We start from the raw sequence: 26,319 nt of genomic DNA on the forward strand, positions 1-26,319 counted from the left end.
CTTAATGGTTTGGGTAGATTGGATTTTAGGTAGGTTGCCTATGGAAGATATGTTAATTTCCTATGCAACTGCTACTGCTACAGCTATCGTTCCATGAGCTATTCAAATAGTGTAAAGTACTTAAAATCTTGTCCCAAAATGATCACTGCTTAAAATCAAAACAATGCTGAGTTTTTCCGTCATTCCTAAGTCACAGAGGCACTGAAGTGTACAAGAAAATAGCTCTTAAAATAATACTACAATTCTCAAAAATAAATCTCTACAGCCAAAACACTAAGGTGAAGTAGGAACTGAGCACACAAGTCTCAAAATGGGTATTCAAGACCCAGAAATCACTAGAGTAGCACAGATGAGTACACAGATGACTTTTCAGTCATCTTTATGGTACGCAAAGTCCCTAGATTGCCTGCAATCAAGCAGTCATTTCAGAAAACTATGTCTACATTGATATTTAAAGGCCAGCTGGATTCCTGTGAACATTTGCAGTGCTTTCCACTGAATGAGATGATACCTGGCAATGCAGCACCTAACTATCATGCTGTGGATTTTACAAGCTGCCTTCTAGTCATTCAGCAGCTCACAGTATCCTCACTGGGGCTTATCAGCCATTTTGAGGGAAGCAGTCCAATTCTTAAACCTCTTCCCTAGACCTCTAAAATACTGCATAGCAATGATGTTTTTGTATTAGTTGCTATAAAACTGTTAATTATAGCTGGCTGGTTTATTTTAGTCATTTAATGTCTTCCCTAAGGCATACGCTTACATTAGTTACTGCTCCTTATCTCATCATGAATTTTAGCCCTTTGAAGTTACAGTTAAAATATCTGGTTTTGTGAATGTGGCTACAGCAAGTATTTACCTAGAAAGGTTAAAAAAGAAAAATTTAACTTGGTTTAAGTTTTGTTCCCTTCCTGTAAGGTTGTGTGGGTTTTTTTTAAGAAAGCCCTTTGAAGTGCATTTATAGAGGGCTGCCACTAAACCCTCTGGTTTGTAGTATTTGCTGCTTTTTCTAGGTCACTGTACTGAATAATTGTGGTGTAATTTTTGCATTGCACAACTGATTGGATTCGAGACATGAGAAAGCACGAGGATTATTTTCCCTTTCAAAATAATTCTAGTACCAACATTATGGGCTTATGGCCAGTTGTCACCAAAATTACCAGAAACCAGTGCTAGTAGTCCTGGCAAAGAACCAAAATCTGAAACGTAATACCCAGTCTAGAATCAGTGTCTCCAGCAGGAAGTTGAGGCACACTGGTTAAATTAGTTGATAAAGGGTTTCCATCTTCAGGTCTATCAGAACAGATCAATGTAATTCACCAAAACTGAATTACACCACAGCATACAACTTGTGGGCAGGGAGAGGAAACATATGCTACCCCCAGGGAGGATAAGAAAATGAAGAGGGATGAACCAAACTTGTATAGTCAGTAAGGAACAAGAGAGATAATTATAGAAACAAGCACACATCATTCATTTTGAACAGCCTGAGCTTCAAGTGCAGCTTATGAGAACTCTGAAGGAGTCTAAAATGTGACCAGATAATTCAGATAATCCTCCATAATTTAAGATTATTATTGCAATTTTTTTTGGAGCTGGAATTTTGTATAAGGATGTTTTCTTACATTTTGTTTGCTAGAGCTAATATAAGCAACTCACACATCTCTTTCTACTGTGGTTAGGGCTACTCATGTTTGTGGCAGGTGAAGGAAAGAATTAGATAGGAAGAAATAAAAAAGGGGGGAAGAGTTTCAGATATTCTTCTGCATTATAGGGTTAGCTCAAGTTGATCTACTTTATTTGAAATTGTCTAGCTATATCTAATTTTAAAAGGTGTAATCTTGGAATTATGTGAACCTCAGAAGGTTTATTTTTTTATTTACCTTCCTTTCCATTTTATTACCCTCCCATCCCTTCTGTCCTCTTTTTTTGTTTCATTTAGAACTGTTTTGTTCACTTCTGCATGTGAAATTTTATGCACATGGGGCTTGTTTTTTTCCTGCTGCTGTAACTTGGCTCCTGCAGATTTCTGCTGGAGCTGGGAGAGCTCAAGAGAAGGAGTTAACGACCAGTGCTGCAATGCGATCTGACGAGGTCCTTTTTAATGTGACCTCTCTTCATTTTTTTCTGGCTGTGTTTGATTGTATGTAATTTCCATCTGTTACTATCATACGTAATTTCTCTTCCCCAATGAGATGCATTGCTTTTAGAAAAGCTTACTCTAAAATCTCACTATAAGTTAACAAGAAGTAAAAAGCTTAATTCTGTTCTCAGTGAGTAAGATTAGGAAAATGTAGATGCCCTCCAGTCATCTATTTAAACAACATTAGCTCAAAACCCCCAATCCTATTGCTCGATTAGATTTGAAAAATGAAAGAATAAAGATTCTTGTTCTGCAGTACCCTATGTGGTACTCATATTTGTGCCTTTTCAGAGTACTTGTACAACATTTTTCTGTATTTTGCCAGCAAGGTAATTTCACTTAGAGGGAAATCACTTCTGGAATCAGTCATTCATGATGTAGCCATCTTCTCATAACTATCTGTCAATGTTTAAAAACAAACATGTGAGGTGGTAGAAATGTCTCCAGTTTTGCTTACTGAGTAACCCTCTGGAGCGTTTTTTTTGAGAATTAAAACACCCTTTTTTGTCTCTGATGTGAGCTTTCAAAGTTTAAGTTAAACTGACTATAAATCTTCGTTAAAATGAAATCTGTCTGGAAATGTTTTCATTCTCCTCTTCTGTGTCTCAGGCACTATAATGTAGTGTTCCCAGTGTTGGGCTGGGAGTAAGCAACCTTGAATGCTTACCCCAGTTAAAGGACCAGTGTCCTTCTACTTGCTATGATATACTAAGTTATATCATCTCTGCATGTAAGTGTAAACCATTTTTACAATATAAATAAGCACATAAATGTGCTGGATTATCTGTGTTTGGTGAAGACTAGGTATGATGGTAAACCCTCTCATTACAGAGGAAGAGTCACTAACCATGCCTTAGGAAATGACACTGCAGTGCTGGGAATCACATTTCCCTCACACTTACTGGCAATGTTATAGCCCGTATCCTTGATAAACCAAGTGGGACAGATAAACCCCAAATGACTAGGGAGCCAAACGAAAAGAAATTTAAAACCAATCTGGGTTTATTCTGAGTGTATCTTAATCCTTGATTCTTGCAGATCATGGAAGTGTTATTACTAAAATGCTTATTAGACAGAAATGTGTCTTGAAGAAAGAGCTGAATGAAAAGAAAATAGTTGCTCAATACACATGTCTTTAATTAACTCATCATGAAGCTAATTCATTCACAAAATGCATGTAAGCAAATGGTGAAATTAAACAGGGGGTTTGTTGTTTTTTTTTTTAAAAACAATGCTTCTGATTTAACTTCAGTTTTAATGCATGGTAACCAATAGTAACCCATGTGTTCCCACTTAAACTGACTTATATCATGCAAGACGCTGTTTGCACTCATGCTCACAAAACAGACTGTGCAGGGGTGGATGTGGAATTTAGTTCTGATAACAGGGTAGATATGTATTACAGTAAGAATATAAGTGGCAAGCTAATGTCTCTGTGTCAGCTGAGCAGGAAAATTGTCAACAAGTGTGCTGGAATTTTGCCTACAGAATTTATTTTGATAAAATAGCCTATGTTGATTTTTGTTGTGGAATTCTGGTGGACTTTTCTTGGTGGTTGTTACTGTAGGGATGGCTTCATGGCAGGGACTCTTAATTTTGTGGGGCACAGAAAAATCCTAGCTTCTGGATAAGGACTGTCAGCACCTCTGCTGTAATACACACCCAGACAAAGTTATTCAATGGCAGTGCCACCCCATGCCTCTGTCCCTCTGTGCTGCATCCTGTGTTCACTTCTCAAGAGCTCTGCTGTCAAAGTAAGCTTGTGTTTCTTTGCACTACGTAATTATGTAATAACTTACTCTTCATAGAGTTACTGCTTGCTACTACTCTCTATAAAAAGCTATGATTGTATTATACAAAAAGTCAAATAAATTAGCCATAGAAGCCTGCTCAATTAGACAAATTGCTGTGGCAGCTAAACCAAGGAAACCAAAGCTGTAGTTGGGTCAGGAAAAGTTCAGAGCCTTGCAAGCTCAGTGCGGAGGTTATGGCCTGTCACTAGCAATGGCAATGCTGTGCTGTGGGGCTGTATGCTGCACTTCACAAGCATGCCTTCCAAAGTAAATATCGATGCAAAGCTGCCACATCTTCATTTCCTATTTATACCCCACTATGACAATCGTGTTGGAATATAGTTTCAAAAAGAAAAAACGGGGTACAGAAGAAGCTGTAAACACAATCTTTTGATATCTATTCCATAGAAAGAAAATCTCACTGTTAAGTATATTCAACTTCTTATGAAAGAACTTAAAAATGTTTTTCTAAAATACAGTGAATTATTTTAATGGTTTTTAACTAATAAATAATATGGTGATTCTACAACTTTATTTTAATGAGAAGAAAATGCATATGAGTTCACTTACTGTCTTATTTCTCTCTTTTTGGTATTTCTACCAGTCTCCAATAAATAAAATATAAAGCACATAACATGCAAATTTACCTAGTACTGAAATTTTTGACATTTGAGTGGGCTAGGCATAATGATCACTGCAAAGCCTATCTTTCCATCCCTTGTATTTAAATGTGACTATTAAGGCTAGTCAAAACACCAGGAAAATAGGAGCAATTTCCATTTCACACATATACAAACATATATCTTCCAGACTTCATTTTTCCTCCAGAAATATTTTGGCATACCTCTTTTGACTCTTTGTCTCATCAATATAGTAGAATTTTCTTTTGTAAGCTGTCATTTTTCTGATTCTGATCAGAGAAGTTTGGTTTTTGTAAAAGGAAAGAAAGTTCTAAAGAGAAAGCTACTAGAAATGTATTTTATAAGTAGATGGTTTTCAGGGAGAAAGATGGATGTCTTATAACTGAAAAAGAGGGCAAGAGTCAGAACAATAACTGAGTAGAAGCAGAAACTAAGAGTGAGTTTGATTAATGTGTGAAACTGGCTACAAGGGTCAGAAATAGCAGTAGACGTAGTCATAAACTTATTCCTAAAACGTTATTTTGAAAAACTGCATTGGGAATCATCTTTATAAGGTACACCTATTACCAGTTTATTTCTGGAATCCCTGAAGGGGTGAAACCCCATTAAGGTCTAGGAGATATAACTAGAGATTCAAAGTAGGCTTAGCAATGGAATAATACAGAGTGCAGAAGATACTACAGAGAATGAGACAAAGTACAGAAGACATACAGAGGTGAAACTGTTTCCTTCAGTTCAAAAGATTATATAAGAGGATTTTCTTTTTCTCCCCATCTTCACTGCAGCTCTCTGCTGTGGCAAAATCAAATTAAATGTGCTGCAGAGAGCATTTCAGATGTAAACCAAAATGTCCAGATATTCAGGCCAGATCCCCAGCAGGTTTCCTTGGTCCTTTCTCAGAGCTCTATGGAGCATCCACCATGGCATGGCAGCAATAAGCTTTCAAGGTGAATTGATGCAAGGCCAAGCCATGAGAAGCAGCTGTTACCACCTGATGTTAGTGGGTCATCTTGAGCTCCCAGCTGTGGGAGCTCTATTTAAGAGATATAAGCACCAGCTTCATGTGGTGTCACTTATGGAGATTGTACTGATGGTGAGCACTCAGGCAAGATCTGTAAGTTATTTAGTGTAGCTGCACAAAGCATCATGGTAACTAAGTATACGTGAATTGGAAAAATCAGGTGGTTTCAGACCCCATTTTCTATAGGTACAGAGAAGACAACGTGATGCTTCAGAGATTTTGTTGGTCCTTTGAGGATCTTATCCAAATTGTGTAATCAGAACTTCTTAAAAACAGGAAGAGTCTTTTCATGACTCGAACAGATGCTGGATGGAACCATCAGGTGAAGATGGAGACCTGAAAACCTGGGAAAAATACAAACCCCTAAAACTAATGGAGCATGAGTGGAAGCTAAGGAAGGATAAAGAAGTTTTACCTATCATAACATATCTCACACATGGATAAATCCATCTTCATTTTCCCTTGCTGTGGCTCCAGCAGCTTTTTATGGGCTACAGACTTAAGCACAATAACTGGCAGGGTATTGATGTGAAGAAATTCCACTGGAAGCCGCTGAAGCAAAACTTCTGTATGTGCTTTATCATCCTGAACACCTTAGGAATTTGGAAAACATACCTCTAAATTTGTTAAAGAAGAGGTGCTATTCCAAGCCCTGTAGTATCCCAGGAGACGTTACCAGTGAAATCATTTAGAGGAGATGACATAGCTGGAATACACTTGCTGGCAATGTTGGCATTTTTGGCTTATATCTGTCAGATTTTCCAGGATTATGCTTTTCATCCTGCCAGCTGCTCAGTATTCTGATCCTGGTGTTGGTAAACATTTAAACACAAGTGAAAGTGCTTTCCTGGAGGACAGCTTGAATTCTTCAAACCTTGCAGAATTGAACCCCAGTTTATCTGCCTCATCCCAAGATGTCATTGTAGACATGATGTCTCTGTTAAACAAATACATGCTGTTTGGAATTCTTGCAGATAACCTGAGAAGCCCTATTTAAAATATGTACTACTTATGATTGGACATTATTTGACTATTAAGCTTCTGCTTTTTTGCATTAAATCCTTTCATTACTGTTGTATTGAAGAGCTCTGAACATTGAGTACGCAGGTAACGATTGCAGATGATAAACATTTCTCATTTTTTAATCTGAATATATATTGCAAATATGTAATCACCTCTGCTGCTTATCTACTATGGAGAGATTAAGAGATAGTACTTTGGGGACCATAACAGAAGAAATGATTTTACAAATGTAGTATGTTTCCTCTTTCTTTTTTTTTTTTTTTTCCCTCCCTTAATATATTGTAAAAGCTGGAAACAATTTTATCTTCCAATACTCTCCAAAAGCCTTCACGTACTCAGAACTTTTCCAAAGTTACCATGTGAGCTAAAATTCTTGGTTTCTGGCCAAAGATTAATTTTATTTCAAAGCTTGAAATAAAACCCACTTTTTTAAATCTGTAAGGCTAAAATTATTCCTATTCGCTTTTAAAATTAAATTTATATAGGGTTTGTTTTCACACATTGAATCCCTCGGTGACTGAATAGTAAATTCTGGAACTCATTATAGAAATAATCCATATTAAGAAGTATACCAAGGGTAAAAGTGATTGGCTATTGAGGGGTTAAAGTGTATTAAGTGGGTGTAAAAGTGGTTGGGTATTAATAGCAAATAATTTGGAATTGATAACTTCTGAGAAATGAAATCTCTCTAGAGGCAGCGGTGGCCTGTTGTGAGAGGAAAAGAAACACTGTCCTCACCTCTGTGAACCATGGGTGTCTCTGTTTTACAGCCTTTGATGTCAAGGATGCAGAGTTGTAGATCAGTACCACAATAAGCAGTGACAGAGAAAAATATTTTCATGTTGTTTGTCATTGCCTCTTAAAATGGTATTAAGAGGCTCATTAGTTAAACTGGACATGGAAGTTAAGAATTTAGCCCTAAAGATTTGTTGTGACTTTAATCTCATGTGCTGCATTAGAGCTTTATTAAGGTTTTAAGTCATTTTAAGTGCATGCTTTAAGTCTTTAAAGCAGCTTAAAGCATGCTTTAAGTCTTTAAAACAGTTTTCTAGCATTTCCTTTAGAAACTAGGAAAATAAAATGAAAAAAAAAAGCCATTATTAATGTAATGTTGATTGTCCTTGTCCCAAAGAGCTTACAGATATCCAATATGTTCATTCAATACAGTGTAGTCTTTGATACTTAATTATTTTGGTTCCATAAACCCAGCAATATTTGTGATTATATTCTAAGATTTTCCAAGTGTTCTACCAAGTGTCATATTAACCTTCCCCTTTTCCAAACCTTTGCCTTCCAAGAAAATAGTGATTTCTTTACTATGTTACAAAACAAAATTGTAATACTAAAACATACTTGGGTTCATAGCCCTCACAGGCTGTGTGAGCAGCATGCATCATTTCAGTTACATATACAGAAGCCAGAAGGTGTCTTTGAGGTCTTCAAGTTCAGCTACTGAGACAGTACTTGGCAGTGTGGATTTCGTTACATGGATCACAAGTCTCAGCTGCTTTTCAAAGCCATTTTGCCGCAAGACCAGTCAGTAGTATGTCTCCTACGTTGGAGATATTCAAGGCCCGCCTGGACAAGTTCCTGTGTGATCTACTCTAGGTTACCCTGCTCTTGCAGGTGGGTTGGACTAGATGATCTTTTGAGGTCCCTTCCAACCCTTGGGATTCTGTGATTCTGTAGTAAGGAAGTTATTTTCACTGCTTTTCTGTCCTTTTACTACATAACTAACAGCTACTACCAGCTTTCTCACCTGTGTTCTTATTTCAGTATGGCATGTCCCTGGCCGTTAACTTCCAAAACATATACACTATCACCACTTCATCTAAAATGTTGCCTTGCATTTGTCATCTTTCTTAATTTGATCATAACTGATATTTTTGAATCCATAGTTTTCTATTCTAAGTAATAGCAGGCTACTTGTCACTTCATTAAAAATGCTGCATGATTCCAGCCCTCACAATTCACTTCCACATCTCCTTCAGTTCTGTCTCCTTCTCACAGGGACTGTGCAGCTTTTCTGGACTCATAGCTAAAGTCCTTACTCTATTAAATAACACTGTAAGAGCTAACAGAGCTATTAATCTGTATAAGGTGACTGTACAAGCTGACTGTAGTTTTAATTATATGTCAAGTATTTGGTGGCATTCTTGATTCACTGACATTTGTGTGCTGTTTGCCTTTGGTGTGGCATCTATCTGGGCAACAGTTTCACAACTGTTTTGAAAATACTGGCCATGACCACAAATAAGTATAAGCTTATGATCTACACACAGAATTAGATTATTGAATGGGTTTTGATAAGATGATTACTTTTCTGCACACAGAGGCAACTTGAATGCCTAAATTTTGGAAGAATGGCTTTTAGGTCTATAAAAGTAGAAACTAGAGATGTTGTTCAGGAGATCAGAAGGGGAAAGATGTTTGCAGACTCTTTGATGAACTGTTCTCTCCTGCCTGCATCAGTATGTGTTGTACACCTGATTGAAGCCTTCTTAGTGTGAATCCACAGTGTGATGTCTTTTGTGTCTTCATCAGTTTTTGTAGAGGGAAAGCAGAGTACATCCTATACTACCCTTTCATAGTGTGTACGTGAAATGGCCAAGAGATGACTGATCACTTTATCTGACCATTCTGAGTGTAATTCATTCTGTTTTGGTGACACTCTTTCTCCAGCTTTGTCAAACCTTTGCATGGATCAGTAGGTCCCAGAAGCGCATTATCACTTAATAATAATATACTGAATAATAATAATAATAGTAACAATAATAATAATAATAATAGTAATAACAAATTAAATAATGCACTGATGATTGATTAGTTTAGTAAGGCTTTCTAGCATTGTCTTATTAATATTAATTGTTCTTAATTGTTCTATTTCTCATTCTTTCTCTTTCTATCTCTTTTTATCTCTCTTGAAAAATAATCTAAGGGAATTAGATGAACGTGGAATTCACTAGATAAACCTCAATCTGTTGCAGCAGGCATATTTCTATTTCGCTCTGAAGATATCTTACTACAGATTAACAAAAGCTTCATTTGACCAGAACATGCTATTTGTGTTACACAATATAACATTGAGTCAGTATTGAAGGAAAGCAGTCATTTTATCATATCACCCACTGTTTTTCAGTGAATTTTGTCAGAATGTTATTTTGAGTATGCATAAGATCCCCTTTAAGATGCATTTCTTATTGAGGTATAGAACGATAGGTATTTTTCTGTAGCACGTGTAACATTCATAAGCTTAAGATAACAAATAGCTCAGAAAAAAGCTAGCTTTTTATTTCAAGGGTTGTCACCAAAGTACAAGATGACATTCAGTAAAAAATGTAATTCCAAACATGATTACCTGCATCATTTAGAAAGAGCTAATGCAAGCATGAAAAGCAGATATCTTATAATTTCATTCTTTTGAAATGCTCATTATTATCCTTCATTTTGTTTAAATTGTTTATTTTTGTGTGTTGATGTTTTATTTCTGGTAATAATATATATTATATGTGTTTGCTTAGATTTTATAAAAGTGTTATTTCTTTAATGTTTTGCTGGCTGTCTGAGAACAGATGAAAGTTCTGTCTTGTAAGAGTTATATTTAGTCTCATATACAATGGCCAGATTTCACAGCTAGGCCTACGCATTGTGTTGTACTTTACCGAGCATGTGTGAAAATGTCCTTCCACTAAATCTAAAAAAATAGAACCAATCCTGTAGATAAGAAAATCTGAGTTACACATTAGTGATTTTCTTCTTTAAAGATATTAATTTCTTTCAGTGAGATTCTTGTATAAATTACTGAAGTTCTATTACCTGCTACCACTTTGCAGTAATCTTAATCTGATGTTTACTCTGGGTCACATCAGCTATATATTGTATTTTGAATCTGGCAGGTGCCAGTAGCAGAAGATAAGAGCAAAAGTTCAGGGTAAGAATACAATGATGCTTCCCTTGTAAAATCTCTTCAGTTCCAGAAACATGCAGTTAGAGATGTCCTGTAAGGAAATGTTACCACTGAGTTTAATGGACTTTAAAGTATTTTTCTTCTTTTTGAATCCAAATGAATTATTGGGCTCTGTATTACCTCACTGATTAGAAAGAAAACCATTTTTATAAGTTTTCAGGCAGCCAATGATGATTTCATTGGGTGCTCTACACCCTTTATGTAAGACAAAACAAGTAATGCTGCTGTAGTCAACTTTTTCTGTGTTGCTTAGGACATCACATGAAAAAACGTTATGCAGCTGAGGTAGTCATTCACATGATAAGGTGTTTGCTACAATTCTCTTATACAGTTGCTGATGGTTCTCAGCACCATTAAGCCTCCTTATTTTTTCTTTTTTCTTTTTTTTTTTGACAGTAGTTGTGTTAAAAATATCACTCATTTATGTAAATAAGAGGGTATCACTGTGTGTCAGACTGAATACCCCGTATTCTCACAAGACTCACATATTAACTTCCTGTCAGAACTATACAAATACCCCAGAATCCCACTCGATGTTATACTCGGTGTTCTCTCAACACATTTCTTCAACCTACCACCTTCTCCCCATTTTTACCTTGGTTTCTCTCAGTCATTTTGCAGGTGCTGGGACTTGTGAAAATGTATATTCACTATGTCCCACTTCCTGATCTTTTTTCGTATGGATGAAAAAAGAAAAAAGATATTTTTTCAAGTTTTTTGTGAATTTCTCACATTGAAGGAGATGGTTACACATACTGATATAAATGAATTTCCAACCACTTCATATGACAAGTTTAAAAGCAAGTGATATTAATTTATTTTTTCCTAAGATAAAACTAAATGTGGTTTTCTCCACCTTCTGGCTTAGTGCAAAGCTCAATTTCTTCGTAGTTGGAAGAATCAAGCAACAGGTTACTTATGGACATCACAGATAAAAAATTGGACCCACTTCAAACAACAGCAAAACTTCAACATGCTGAACTTTAGTTCTTCTGAGCTGGGAGCTCACCTAAATAAAATGCCTGGAGCAAAACCACACCTCTATAGGTGTACACACTAGGCGAATTTGGACTCTGCTGATAAAACATCAGTGCATTTAAAATAGACACTTTCTGCTGTTTCCTTCTCATATTTCAACTAAAATAACACTTTGAGATTTTTTTTCTCCTTTAGATATATCCACTAGAGGCAATTGTAGTCTCTAATTTCATTAATGCTCAACATGTTTGTTTTAAGTCTCATTCTATGAAATAGACTTTTCCTTACATAGTAATAATTATAGTTATCTGACTATGGTGATGGCCCCCTTTTTTTTTTTTTTTTACCAGTTTGTGGTCCTTTCCTGATATAGTCGCAGTCTTTTTCTTCATCATAGAATGAATATATCTTGTTCTAAGTAAAGAGCCTCACCTTTGAGCCCAGGAGAGTACTTCCACTTCCAGTGAAGTTACCTGGACGTCTATTTTTACCTTCAGTTGTCACATCTTTTCTAAAATGAGATAAATAAACATGCCACTTTCTCTTAGTGGTACAAAGCTTCCCTAGTTTATGTTCAGAACTTCCATTCACAGAAAATACGCTCTGTTCTTGAATGGAGAAATTCATTTATGTCCAGAGGGCCAGGACAAGACCCATGTGCCACTTAAGATCAATTTACATTATAGTCCGTGGGATGAAGTGGAGTGTAAAGTTTAAGCTGATCTTCTATGCAGAATAAAAGAGAAGGAATGAAGATAAGGTGGTGTTCAGAGGTATTGTAAATCAGTTAGCTGGAATGTAGGTTGAGAGCTTTCTGCAAGAAAAAGCATTATGCAGTGTATGAAACACTTCTTGAAGTTTCTTATTGAGTTATAATTTAACTTTGGGTTATTTTCTAGCTCTAATTCATGGATGCATAGCTACCTGTAAGAATTTGTACTGTATAGGTCCTGGCTTTCCCTTGGCAAGAGACTGAGTGCAGTGGGTCAGGCATTACTGAGAGGCTAAAACTAGGCCTAACATGTGAGGAGATTTCTAAAACTGGAGAGATTTTCCACATTAGGTGTAGGATAGGGTGTTGATTTCTTAGTAGACATAACTGGGAAAATAGCAATCAAATCTTACAGTTACTGTTAAAGGGAATTTGTATTGCAATGTATGTTCATCAGAAAAGTACAACACTTGATAAACTGTGAAGCATGAACATTTAAAAAACCCACTTCAGTTCTAACATCCCTATGTCAATTATTTTTTAACATATATATTTTCTATGCCCAAATTCATATTAAGCAAACCCTCAGCTAGCATTGTATTCTTCACTGCTACTCTCTGTATAAGACTGTGAGTGGGGCTGCAGTAAAATAGTTTGTAAAGAGGCAGTTCAGCCTGTACCAGTGGAGACCCACAGTACACTCTAGTTATTCTGTTGAATATTTATAAAAAGAAATAATCAGATGACCACCCTAATAGAATCTTTGTGTCTAGGTATATATTGAATCTTTATTGCTGGAGTGGCTGAACATAACAAGGGAAAGGCTGCAGGGTACTGAGTGAGCTTCAAATGAACTGGTGCATTACCACACTGCAGGACAATGCCTATCAGAGGTACTGCCCTCAAAACTACCTCTGCTTTGGAACTTACTTGAGTGTATCTCTACAAGGCACTGTGCTATCAGTACAGATATATTCTAAGCAGGCACCAGAGGCAGAAAAGAGAAAAAAAACCCAACTTTCCTATAAGCATGTGCATGTTATTGTTCATCTGTGTCTAATGCTTTATCTAATCCTTTAATAATTCATGCTTTCAATTCACAGATCAGTTTTTTGTTGCAGAAAGTGCTGGCCATTACTTAAGTATATGAGAATTTAATTGTACTGGGTCTAAGATGTGGAGTAAGTTTCCTTTGACCAGGTATTTGCTTCTTTTCCCTTCATCTGTTCAATCCTGTCAGAGCCTTCTTGCCTTTAAAAGTTTTGTGCAACTATCACTGAGTTTCTCGACATGTGCCAATAGAGCAAATGTAGCATAAAGAGGAAACAGTGTGACCACAGTCCAAATCAACAGGGTATTTTTTTTTTTGCAGATCAGCACTACTCATGAACAGTTTACACTCAAGACCCAAAAGCACGATTTGTATGGCCGTGAATAACACATATAATATGAATCACATGGGAAATATTACATTAAAATAGTATATTAATTTCCTAAACTGTTTTTAGTGTAGTTAGATTATAGAACTTTCTTTATTAGCAAGTTTCATTTCTTGGATTTTCAAAGATTCAGACTTTCTGAAAGACTTTCCAACATCACTTTGTGTATTCATTAGAGTATTTTGGAGTACCTGAATTTTGGTGTGTATTAGGGCTAGGTGGTTTAGTTACCAAAGCAGAAGCTAGTTAAAGGGCTTAAACTGCATTTCCAAATCATTATGTAATTGCAAGTAAGAAAACAGTGTTTGTAATCTTTCCTACCCTATCAAGTTATTAATAATGAAATCGGGAGAATTTTATTAAATCATAGAATCATAGATTTGTTCTACTTAAGATCAGTGGGTTTGGTAGTCTTTTTATTACAACACTATTTATTCCAAGTTCCTATCCTGCCATTACAGCTGATAGCAGTCAGGAATACAGCATGGCTATGAAAAATTAAAAGGCAGTCTCACCCTCCTTGCTACCCCTGAAATATTCAAGTTGAGTGCAGCTTCTTACAGCCTTATCCAGGCTGTATATCCATACAGCCTCAGCTCTGCTGAAACAGACACGGTGGTATATAGGCCAGTCAGCACTAAATATTTTATTTCATAGTATCATAGGCAAGGTTAAAGTCACAATTTAACAGCACCTACATTCACATCTTCTGTCATGGCACTTCTCTAAAATGGACCATTCCATCTTCGCTTAGAAATAGTCTCTTGCTGAACAACATCTTATTCCAGTAATGCTCCAAGTGACCTCTGACTTAATATTAGTGCTAGACACTGTATGAAAGTATTGGAAGCTAGTGTAGGAATAACTACAGTTGCAGGATTGATAGCAAACTGATGTTAGCTAGCTTTACAGTAATTCTAAATGACTGTTCAGCTTAGGGATATTCATGCCCCTTTTAATCTTTGTTAGTATATTGCTTATCATGCCCTTTTTAATCATTGTTATTGCATCACTTACCACACAGTGCAAAAACCCAACTGACACTGCTAAGTGCTTTACAAGAGCAAAACAAGTTTATTTACTCTCAAGTTTGGTAATTTACTACTAAAAATACATATATTCACATATAAAACAAACTATTTCAGTGCTGAAATGAAACTCTTGAGAGTTTTCAGGTTTAGGTATCTAGTTGCAACATAGAAACATTGCCATGGCACTACTTGGGCACTAACAAGTGAAAAAAGAAAAGTAGCTAGTGTCCCGCATTTCACATCTGGACATGACTTTGTTCTGTGTTTCTCTGATTTTTACTGACAATTCTTTAAAGCTGAGGACTGTGCAAAACTAACTAAGAAAATCTGTATGTAAATAATGTGCAGAATATAACTAAATCTATTTGAAACTTTGCTGACAAGTGAGCTGTAACATGTTAATTACCTGTTATGTGAAATAAGTGTAATCAAATAATTACTTCCAGTTAAACCCCATATGGAGGTTTACGATTATCGAACTATTTTATTTACCTTTCAGAAGTGTTTCTCAACCCAAGATTGCACAGTTTTTAGAAATTTGGAGTTTGGTTTGACTCATTTTCACTGACCCGCACCTTCAGCCAATATGAGGGGCTGCAATGCTACTGTGCTAGACTTAGTGATAAGATGATGGGGGGACTTTATGCAATAAGTTTGCAGCACGGTTATGAATATCAAGAAACAAACTGGAAAAAAGCACTTCCTAAAACTTAGTGTGCACAATTGTAAGAGTGTGCTCTGTGTGTGTGATTGAAACTACTGCATAAAACTATTGTGAAGGTAAAACACTGCAGGTCTGCAATATGACATTTGCTCTGAACTCATTCAGATCGTACTTTGCTGAAGTCAATGCCAGAATTTTAGCTAATTCCATTACTGTCTGAATGTCTTAACTTCTTTTTTCTTCAATCTTTTAAATATCAACAATTGCATAACAGTTAATTTTTCTACATAATTTTATTAATAGTGTTTTCTTATTAATTAATATTAGTTATGATATTGGTAATCCACTTTGTGTGTTCCATTACTTTGATCAGATTCTATAAATAACTTTCATTTGTTTTCTGATTGATGTCACATTTATTTAGCTGCATAACATAGAGTATATGTGTTAATGTTCAGTTGCATTGGCTTTTCGGAATTTCTGTGTCCAAGACAAGCAACAGATAATACAAAAGCTATTCCCCTCCTTATGAAGTGTTAGATGTGTTTTTAGCAAAGAAAAACTTTCATCCAGGCTATAAATAAATGGTATCTAAGCTCAATTCTGTAACTCTGTTTTGGTCCATGAGTTTCCAAGACTAATAGTAAGGTTTCTTCTATAAAAGTAGGAGAAAAGTGTCCCAATTATTAGAATTAAAATCTTGTTGAAATATTTAAAATATCTTTTTTAAGCACTAAGGATAATTTTCCCTTTTACTTGTAACTTGTTAAATTTGTTTCTTTATCTGTTATTTATTCTTTAAAATTATGAGGTCAGGAAGCTGTCAGAGGAAATCATCTTGGCTATCAGAAGGCTTTGACCAGAAAACAGAACATTTTGCTGAGATGAAACTTTAATTTGCATTATGAAGTTTCTTTTAAAGCTTATGAAATAGTTTTGGCAAAATTCCTCTCAGGCTATGTTATTCTGAAAGATGAGTGAAAAGAAGGAAGTGTGTTAACATAAATATCTGGGATTATTTTAGTGGAAGCTTTATGTCAAAATAATCTGAGACTATGTTCATGAGATCCTGTCAAAGCTTATTTTTCATTGCTGTATTCACATGGTGATCATAAACAATTCTGTAAGGATCAGAGACACCTTGCACCTGTCTTACTCCCAATAACAAATCATCCCTCAAAAGTATCAATCAGGGTAGTCTCACCAAGTGTTATTTCACTTTCTACTCCATTTTCAACCATTTTAAGTTTCTTTTCATAGGAATTCTTCACAAAGTTCTTTTTGCAAGAAAAAAGTTATTCTAAAACCCAGCAACTTTTAATTTCCCTGGCCAATAATTTTGGCCTATTTGTTTTGCTTAGAAACAAAATCCTACCACTGCAGCTACAAAGTCTGATATTTCTTAAACAAACAGAAAAGCAAACAGGAAGAACCCACTTTCTAGTATGGTAGTGTCCAGATAAAAGGAGGGGAGAAGAGAAAAGGTAAATTTGAATGAGGAGCAAGTCTATGTCAGTACAGCATTAATAGTATAAGAGAGAGTGGGCACTAACTTCACTGGTGTATCGATGCCAGCATGGTTTACACAGCTGTGAGGATATGGCACATGAAAGGCCAGGTACTTTGTGATGCAGTGCTACTTTCTTATCTAACCTGCTAAATGCACAGTCCACAGATTTTTGCAGTTATGGTTCAGCATAGTGCTTGGCACTGCAGCAGCACTCACATCCCCCTCCACTTTGTACTCATCCACATATAAACTCCTTCTTCTGCTGCTGTTAAGATTTTTACTTCTTTACATCTATGTATACATACACATGCAGCATGCACAGGTTGTCTTCAACCAGTACATGTGTCAGTGAGGGGGTGAATGCTGTGGTAAACGTTTGTCTCGTACAATCAGTGAACACTATTATATTCCATCGCTTGTTCCGTCAGCATTAAAAACACTTCTGTAACAGGGAAATACAGGCAGCCCTTCTGCCTGCCTTGGAGGCTTGTGCAGGGAACCGCATCTCTGTCCTTGGCCCTGGATCCCTGCACTAGCTCCTTCCCGAGAGTGAGTGGTGCCTCGGAGCCCGGAGCCGGGCACAGCCATGATGTGGCTGCTTAGGTGCAAACAAGCAGAAATGCACTGACATTCTACCCTAAGAACACAGCTGTATTATAACTCCATGCACGGTACCAAACAGTAAATCAGCAATAAAAGGCTTCAGTAATATGGCATCAAATTCTGTGAGAAACCTGGCATGTACCACCATCATACACACCCGCTGCTTACCCTCCCTGTCCATTTCAGAGCGACAACAATTGTAAGAGAAATAAAACATTTTAAGATCTCAGCTCCTAGGAGGTAGACAAATGTAATGCCACGATCCAAACCTCCGGCATTCTCACACAGCTCTGCAAATTTGCAAACAGATTCTTCACCCCCCAGCCCTCCCTCTCCCCCCCACCCCTCCCAACAGAATCAGAAAGCACATCTTACCACTGGATGAGAGAGAGGAACAGAAGTGCCCACACCATCATTTTGAGCGAAAATGCAGGATTCAAGAATGCAGTGCTCCCCGGGCTTGTTGGATTTGAAGGAATCATCTCTTTTTCTCTCCCTCCCCCCCCCCCCCAACCAAGTTTTTTTTCCCCTTTCCTCTCGGTTGCAGATGGATCCGTCCCCTTCTTTATTTTTTTTTTTTTTTTGGTAGTGGTTCTGCCCCCCTCCCTACCAGGTCCCGTCAGTGGGATGATACATTGCGCCCAGCTGCGGGAATTAATATGCAGGGAGACAGAAATTAGATCTGCAGAAGCCCTTTGCAGATATAATCAGAAAACGTCAGCTCAGGCAGCAGGCAGCAGCTTCCAAGTCTAGGGGAATAATATAACTGGGAAAAAAAAGGGGAAAAAAAACCCACAATGACCAAACAGCAAAATCGCGGACACTCACAGAATAAAAGCAGTCAAGGAAAGAAGAAACACAAACACATGCAGACATTTACAGAACCACTCAAACACATGCAATGAAATCCGATCAAGCAATAGAAAGAGTAAATGAGAGGAAAAAAAAAAAAAGAAAGAATAAAGCAATGGAGCTTCTGCCTGAATGCAGATTAACTCTGAGGTCAAAGTGGAAATGATGCACTCTGCTGCAGCACAGATTAACACATGCGTGGTGTCAGCCGGGGTGCTTTTTAACCTTTGATTACACATATGCAGGCAGCCTGGATTTTCATTTTGGAGGCGAGAAGGATTTGGCAGGCATAAAAAGGGAAGTTGGAAGGAAAAGCTTGCCCTGTGCTGCTGAGCATCCTCATTTTTCTAAACAGCCTGGAAATCGTGATTGCAAAGGAGGGGGGGAAATGAAAGGATGGATGGGGGAGTGGAAAAGGGAGGGATGGTTGTTGCTAAGTAACTCAGGAAATGGTAAAAGCAGCATTGGTGGAGTCAATATGAATGAGGTGATTTAGTGTGTGATAGGATTAGGGGGAATATGCAAGGCTTTTATCTCCCCTCCCCCTAATAAAACCAGGCTACAGAGACACAGGAAGTGCTTCCTGGCCAAAGGGGAAACGTTAATAAGTGCTGGATGTTGCCAAATTCTGGAACCAGAATCCCAAGTTCCGTTGTCCAAAAATGCAATTTAGCAGCTACTAATGAAGTAAAAAATTCAGGTAATTCCAAGATTTAGTGAAGTGAGAGCACCTCAGTCTAAAACAGCTGTATGAGCTACAATAACTATTTTTTTTATCTCACAATTTTTTTCTGCCAAAAGCCAAAGCAGATATAGAGAGCTTCAAGCCTCCCCAGTGCTGTTTTATAAACCAGGAGGCTGATGTTCAAACATAACCATCAGGGCCTGGGAGATGTGACCTGACACTGAATTTTTCTAAAGAACACTTAAAAGGAGAGAAACTGAAATGGTCCTAAATAGAATAAAAACATCAAAATTTCCCTCTGGACTGGGTGTAGTCTAAATGAAATCTGACATATGGATCCTGCTCAAACCTGCCAATACTCAAACCAATCTGAACTTCATCAATCAAAAATAGATAGTGGCAGTAGCTGAGTTCCCAAATAGTCAAAAAATTAGATCCAGCCCTCAGCCATCAAGCTGCTTTTTTTTTTCTTTTTGTTTCCAAAACTGATGTATTTTAGTACAGCAATAAGCAATAGATCAATATTATCAGTTGAATGAAATACATCTTGCCCCCTAGATAGACAGTTCTGTGATTATTTGGGTCCATATCTAATGATGTCACTGTATTTTTATCAGTGTTTCCAAACAAATAACAAGTTATGAACCTGGTTCTTAATATTTTCAGTCAAGGTTCCCAATCTTAATTAAGTCACTTCACTAATTTGTGTTTCAGTACAGCCACTCCAAAGATAAAAAGGTGTAAAATATTCCACGTGCTCTCCCTGTATCTCAGTATATGCATTCAAACATGAACATTTGCTCATAGTTCACTTCATTAACTCTTAACATGAAACTTTTGTGATGTTATTGCTGTATTCCCTCGTATCAGTTATCAAAACATTCCTTTGAAAGTTAAACATGCTGTGTATATTTTGATGAAGGAATCAAAATTGTTGATAGATAAGAATTTGAACTGTTCAAATAGTTATTGTATTAACTATGTATTAGCAACTATGTCTGCTGTATTTTAACAGCTTTACACTGCGCTTTATTTCCTGAAATTTGTCCTATAGCAAAATGTTTCACATCCTTCTTGTCTGAGAATAGTAGCCGGACTTCCTACAAAATTGTTATACACTTAGACTTGAGAGGTTCAACTCATTATCCTTGTTGAGAGGGAAGGGGCTGCAATAGAAGAAAAGCTTGCTGGTGTCAAATCTAAAGAGGTTTTTTCCAGGTTTCCATCACTTAAAGGGTATGTCAAAAGGAGTTAGATACCGTAGTGCCAATCTTTCTTAGAGTTCATTAAGATGTACAGAGACATGGGTCATTGATACTGTTGTTTCTGTAGGTATTTTATTAGCTGTGCCATCTATTCACATTCTGAATATATCAGTAGGTTTTGATGGACAAGCGTAAACTGAAGATTATGTAGACTGTTCTGCATGTTAGAACTTGAATCACCATTTTATGATCATTTTTTCATGTCAGATGCATCTACCTTAATTTTATTGTCACGTGTGTACAACAGACATTTAGGCACCGACTTAGGTAGAGGGAATTAGGGTCTTCAGACTCTGATACAGTTAGTGGACCACACAAAGGCCAAGGCAGGTTTTTTGGTGCTCCTAGATAGTAAACATAAGAGGTAACATCATTTGGGTATCAGAACACTTGACCAAAACACTTTAAATGTATCCATCAATAATCAAGCAATAAAAATGTTGGCTGTAATTTCGAATGCAAAACTGGCCTTGCAGGTCTTTGCAACCTTGCCCTGAAGGAAAACAAAACCAGATTCTATGCTTAATGTATTTCAATATTTTTATTTTTGGTCATGATGATAACCTTTGCTGGGAGAAAAAAGAAATGTTTATCTGTAGCAGATATAAGTGCTACAGAAAACAGAAATTCAGTAGGCTGCTTTCTGTTTAAACACATGTTGTCTTTGAAGCTCAGGTCAGCTATGTCTTAAAATTCCATCATAATAAATTGTCACAAAGGACCAAGTTTACATGAGGACGCTGCCTAGTGTGAAATGTTTTCCTGGCACGTTTAGTGTGATAAACCAATTCCAGATAGTAATTTGCCCCTGAGCACAAAAGTGCTATCTTCACAACAAATGACTTAAAGTTTTTTATGGAAAAAATGAACTATGAATAATAATTAAACAAAGATATAATTGTTCCAAAAACTTGCAGTCTATACCAAACCAGAATAATATTCACAAGGGTATCTTAATATACTTTGGTTGACAGCTTGTGCAATTTACAAGGAGGCGCTCAGCTTCTGCTGATTTCCCTAGGTGTATCTTTAAGCGCAAAGAAAACATGGCTGTTCCTTACTCTAAAATTATTTTTCCTTCAGCTCAGGTATTGCATCATACTTTAACAAAGAGGAAACAAAGATATATTTTTAAAAAGCAAATGTGAAAATAGAAGTATTATAAAAGGTAAAGTAAAAAAAACACAAAAGGACTGACAATGTCACATATATTCAACTTCCCCACAGAAAAGAGTGTTTTGATTTTCTTTTATCACACGTTCATATCTGGAGGTTCTTCTATTTCAGTTTGTAATTCCTTGTGTTGCTTTAGACAAAAAAACCTAAACAAAATAAAACAAAACAAAAATCCAACCAAAAATAAAATACTAATTTCACTCTCTCTAGAGTGGCATAAAATTTGGGTAAGAGGTAACTGGGTTTTATGGGTCATGTTAGGGATGGTTTCTTAAAGATACAAGAAGAAAAGATTTATGTAGCTAAATTGTCTAGTGATGTTTTAGGAGACTGGTCATTACATATCAAGTAATTTTTTGATGCTTAGAATATACATTAGAAGTTTCAAATTATTTTTATCCAGAAATGAAATATCCTAGTTATAAAAAACCACTTTAGAACTGCATTAATCCAGATCTTAAAAAATAGTTCATTTAAAGCTCTATGTAAATACAGATTTTATAGTACTAATATTAACATTGATAACATTTTGGTTTCCTCCAAAATTCTCTCAGCATATTCTAGCCTTGGTGAAATACCTCAATACTGAATTCCTGAGGAAAAGAGCATCATGTATATTTCTTAGATGGAATTCTAGGATTTTATGCAATCAAAAGAAGAAAGCTAGCTCATGTTTTTGTACGTTTATTGATGTACATATATGTTTATGGTTGTGTATGAGAGCATGGGTGTATTTTCCTATTAGTTTATTATCTCACTCATAAAGAAAATTCTGTGCTAGAGCAGGAGCTGCCAGGTCTGAGTACTTACTGCCAACTCAGGGGTCTGTGCATGGACTTCTCATTTAGAAGACCTAGATAGCTGGTTCTCTTTTAATTCATGTGCACAAAATGCAAATATTTTGTGAAGGATTGGTATGGTGGTGAACCAAATAGAAAGTACATTCCTTAGTGCTAGACTAAGGTCATAGTTTAAAGATGATTATTGACTTCTTTGTGGACATGATCTCTGGGCCTTTCAAAGATGTTATTTTTAATCAAGTATAACCACATTATTACAACTGCATGAATTTATACATTCCTATCAATACTGAGTAGATGAACTCAAAACTACAGTGCATCACGTATCCAAATACAGACCTGTCTATTTTGGCAGATGTCACTTAAATCTAATTATTTTTTTGTTACATAACTAAAAATAGTCACTTCTTCATATTGAATCTCACTGCTACTTTCCCTGTTAGGTACTGGATGAAGGTTTCAGGCAAATTGCATGGCGTTGTATAGAATATGGTAAGGTAGGATTCCAGATACATTTTATTATTTAACTGAAAAAAAATACCATTGAAATATTATTTTAGTGCAATTTGTTAGAATTGAGGTAATTGACTTGAGCTGCAAGAATAAAAGAAAAAGAAGTCTAAAAAGGCAAAAATAATAATTCTTTCAAGAAAGCCGTGAAGCTGAAGCCAACTTCGTAGAGGACTCAACCTACTACATTTTTTAAAAAGCCACAATCTTGTGCTGCTTAGGAAATTAGTTTTTAAAGAATTATTTTAGACCTTAGCAATAAAAAAGTTTGAATTCTTTCCTAAAATATGTATGGAGTGATATTTCAGGGGATTATGCAAAGAGAATATTTGTCCGAAATATTTTTATTCAGACTGTTTCATCAGGTTTCTATTCCAGGCAATCACTTTCTGGGTATTTAACTTACAAGAAAAAATATACTGGTAGCTGTAATACAACCAAAACACAAACCCAAAATACTGTGTTTGTTTATATGCTTTGATCTTGTGCTAAAACAGTACAGAAAACAAGTTTTTGGCTAAGAGCTCTCTCACTGTACTTAGATTTACAAGTTCCTGCCAGCAACAGACTTAACAAATGCTGTTTTGTGCTATAAACATCTAAGATTCTCTTGTCATAAAACTCTTTCAGCAAACTGCATTCCCCATCTCTCTGGCACGACCTGAGAAAGCTTTCTTGCCCTACAATATAACCAAGAGGACCCAGTTCCATTAGTCTAAATTCTCATGTGAAAAAAACGCTACATTAAGATACTTTCTGAGGAACACAGTAATGGTTGTTTTCTGAACAGTTCTATCAGTGCCTAAGAGAAGTCTCTTCTCCACAAGACTTTCACAAATCATGATTTTCAGGAGCCATATATCGATATATATTCATACTAGTGTCTATCAAGGTTTCTCCTCATGTGTGTTTGTACTACGTGAAAAGTTTAGTTCAAAAACCTGTGTCCAAACTATAGCTTCCTCTCCATACTTTGTGCTAAATCTCTAAGTTCAAGGCCAGTGGTTTTTTAAACCATCTCAGGAAGGCAGTCACTGCCTCCTGTAGTCACCCATAAATCGAAGGGGAAAGGAGAAGACTTGAATTGTCCTCACTACTGAGAGTAAAGAGTGAAGGAGAGCAGGCAGCAATGCTGCTATCACTCCTGAGATGCCAGAATCTTTACATGGGGGAATGGGGAACCTGACACGCAGTGTGTACTCGTAGTGGGATGAGTTTAGTACTATTGTTTCAAGTATGATTATGATTAGTGGTCTTTCAGCCTACTTGCATCTTTCTTTTGGAAGTTACCTTTCAATACTTGTATGGCATGAGTAAACTTGTAACTGTATGTATTTTCTATTTAGCAATGGGAGAGGAAGTAATATGGTGAGTATGGAAGCAGCACTGAATACCAAAAGGAGAAACACATTAGAATACTGAAGAAATAATTATGAGGGAGTACTTTTCAATAACTGTGTTCTGGTACTTGAATATATGTGTATTGGAATGAAACCAAACTGGTATTTTTGAAATTATCTAAGAAACAGCACATTTGATGGACCAGTATGCTTGCAAATACATTTTCATCTGTGTATATTCACAAAGAGCAGGATTAATGTGTTCTGCAAATGATTTTTTTTTATGTTCCAAAGCACTGTATGTATAACAGAGAGCTCTCAATGCTCAGTTGTTTCATTCTGCTAATGGAGAATGTGCCATTATATTAAAAGCAGTCGCTATCACTCTATTTTATATCAAGGTATAAGTGAGTTATAAAGTGAGGAATAGACTTCTGCATTTTTTTCTTTAGTTGTTCAATTCAGTGTTTTAATTTTCTTTATAAAAATAATATTTTTAATGCTTTTGGAAAATTAAAATTTTTGTACTTACTCTTACAAACAATAATAAAAAGCATTCTTGAGGATGCTAAATCTGTTCATTTAAACTGCAGACATCTACAATATTGCCTTTATTAGCAGGTAAGAATGTGGTTCATTCATTTATTGGTTTACTTCAATCTATAATGTAACACCAGATACTTGGTTTCCACAAAAGAAAATTACCTCAGCTATCTTAAGAGTGAATACTTCTTTCAGAAAGAAGTATTTTATCACTTTTCCCACGATTATATTTATTTCTGTTAAGATTCAAGTCTACAAATTCCTGACAAGAGGCAACAGGAAGCAGCTTGAAATGCCAAGAATAAAGCCAAAGCTTAAGTCTCACTAGCTTTGATGAGAATTACGAGTATGTTTAACTGCTGTCTGTAACATCATGGTTATCTAAGACCAGGCCTTAATTTGCACAAGGAGGTTTTGGGGGTTTTTTCTTTTTTCTTTTTTTTTTTTTTAACATTAGCTCAAGAAAAGGGCACTACTTGACAGAAACCAGTTCAACCTCATAATGTCAATTTTCACAATTGCAGTCACTATTTTTAAGTAAAGCCATTTTTGCTGTTTCTGATCTTCTGTCATACCAGAAAAGTGAGATCTAAAAGTGAAAAGGTGAGATTCAGCAATACAAATACTGAGTTTGTTCATCAGTGAGTATTTTAAGACTCACTGGTCTCCAACATCTGCATTACATTTTGAGCATTTTTATCAGACCCAGCCTCATTCACTTTTACTGTAATTGTTATCCCTTTTGTATAGAAAATCTGATTTGACATACTATGTAGGTTTGACATTTTACTTACTGTTCAGTAACACAGAGTAAAAAGCTCTGTATTTCTATGCCAGATTTGGTATTTCCTTTAGACAGCTTACAGAATCTTAAGATCTATTTTGATGTATCATTATTTCCTATGACTGCAATATTCAAAGTCTATTTCCATCAGCAAGGCAAGATCTCCTCCCCAGGTAAATGTGAGGAAAAGCTTCCTACCATTTGCATAAGAACATATTTGGGCACAGGTTTGCTGGCATGACTTACTGTTTTGCCCATGACAGTGACTGGTGATTGATCTCTCCCTGTACTTATCTCAACCCATTAGCCTTTTGTTACATCTTCTCTCCCCTGCCCAGCTGAGGAGGGGTTGATGGAGCAGGTGGTGTTCAGCCAGGGTCAATCCACCACAGCAGCCTGTGCAGTGAAAGTCTTACAGGCAGCATTGCCAGGAGAATGTTATATCCATCTGTGTATCATTACAAATGGGTTTTGATACTCCCCTCCAAAACATTAATGGAAGTAGTAGGACATAAAGAATGCTTTTGCCTGCAGAAAGGAAGCACTCTGTTCTCTCCTTTGAAGAAAGAAGAAAAATCAGAAAAAGTCTGTGCTAAAGTGTTATATTAATTATGCAAGAGTAAGGGTACACAACAGTACAGTTATTAGTACCATATTCAACATCTGTTTTTCATGTCTACATTTGAGTTACAAGGTTGGCTTATTTTTTGTTCATGTTTTTGCTTTTATATAAAGATGTCTCTCAGTATGACCATGTTTTCTGTTCAGGGTAAATTCTTTTGATCTCTGTAAACAAACTTCCAGCATTTTGAAGGATCACATTCCATACAGTGGATGCA

The 26,319-nt window shown here is 36.3% G+C and overlaps 1 protein-coding gene across 3 annotated transcripts in view; it reads right to left on the reverse strand.

Annotated features, from left to right (window-relative positions):
• GABRG2 (gamma-aminobutyric acid type A receptor subunit gamma2) overlaps positions 1 to 18,764 on the reverse strand; it is a 66,847-nt gene extending 48,083 nt beyond the window's left edge. The window contains exon 1 of one of the 3 annotated variants that reach the window (XM_061354084.1): positions 17,901 to 18,763. In XM_061354084.1, the coding sequence (XP_061210068.1) occupies positions 17,901 to 18,007 (107 nt within the window). In that variant the 5' untranslated portion in view covers positions 18,008 to 18,763. Of the gene's footprint in view, positions 1 to 17,900 lie in introns of all 3 variants that reach the window. The other 2 variants (XM_061354083.1, XM_061354085.1) reach the window with 2 other exon arrangements.
• Between the last annotated feature and the right edge of the window lie 7,555 nt (positions 18,765 to 26,319).

Source organism: Neopsephotus bourkii, unplaced genomic scaffold, assembly GCF_033783945.1.
Source record: "Neopsephotus bourkii isolate Nb327-2 ecotype Australia unplaced genomic scaffold, CSIRO-AGI_Nbou_v1 NB_716, whole genome shotgun sequence".
NCBI classification, from domain to species: Eukaryota; Metazoa; Chordata; class Aves; order Psittaciformes; family Psittacidae; genus Neopsephotus; species Neopsephotus bourkii.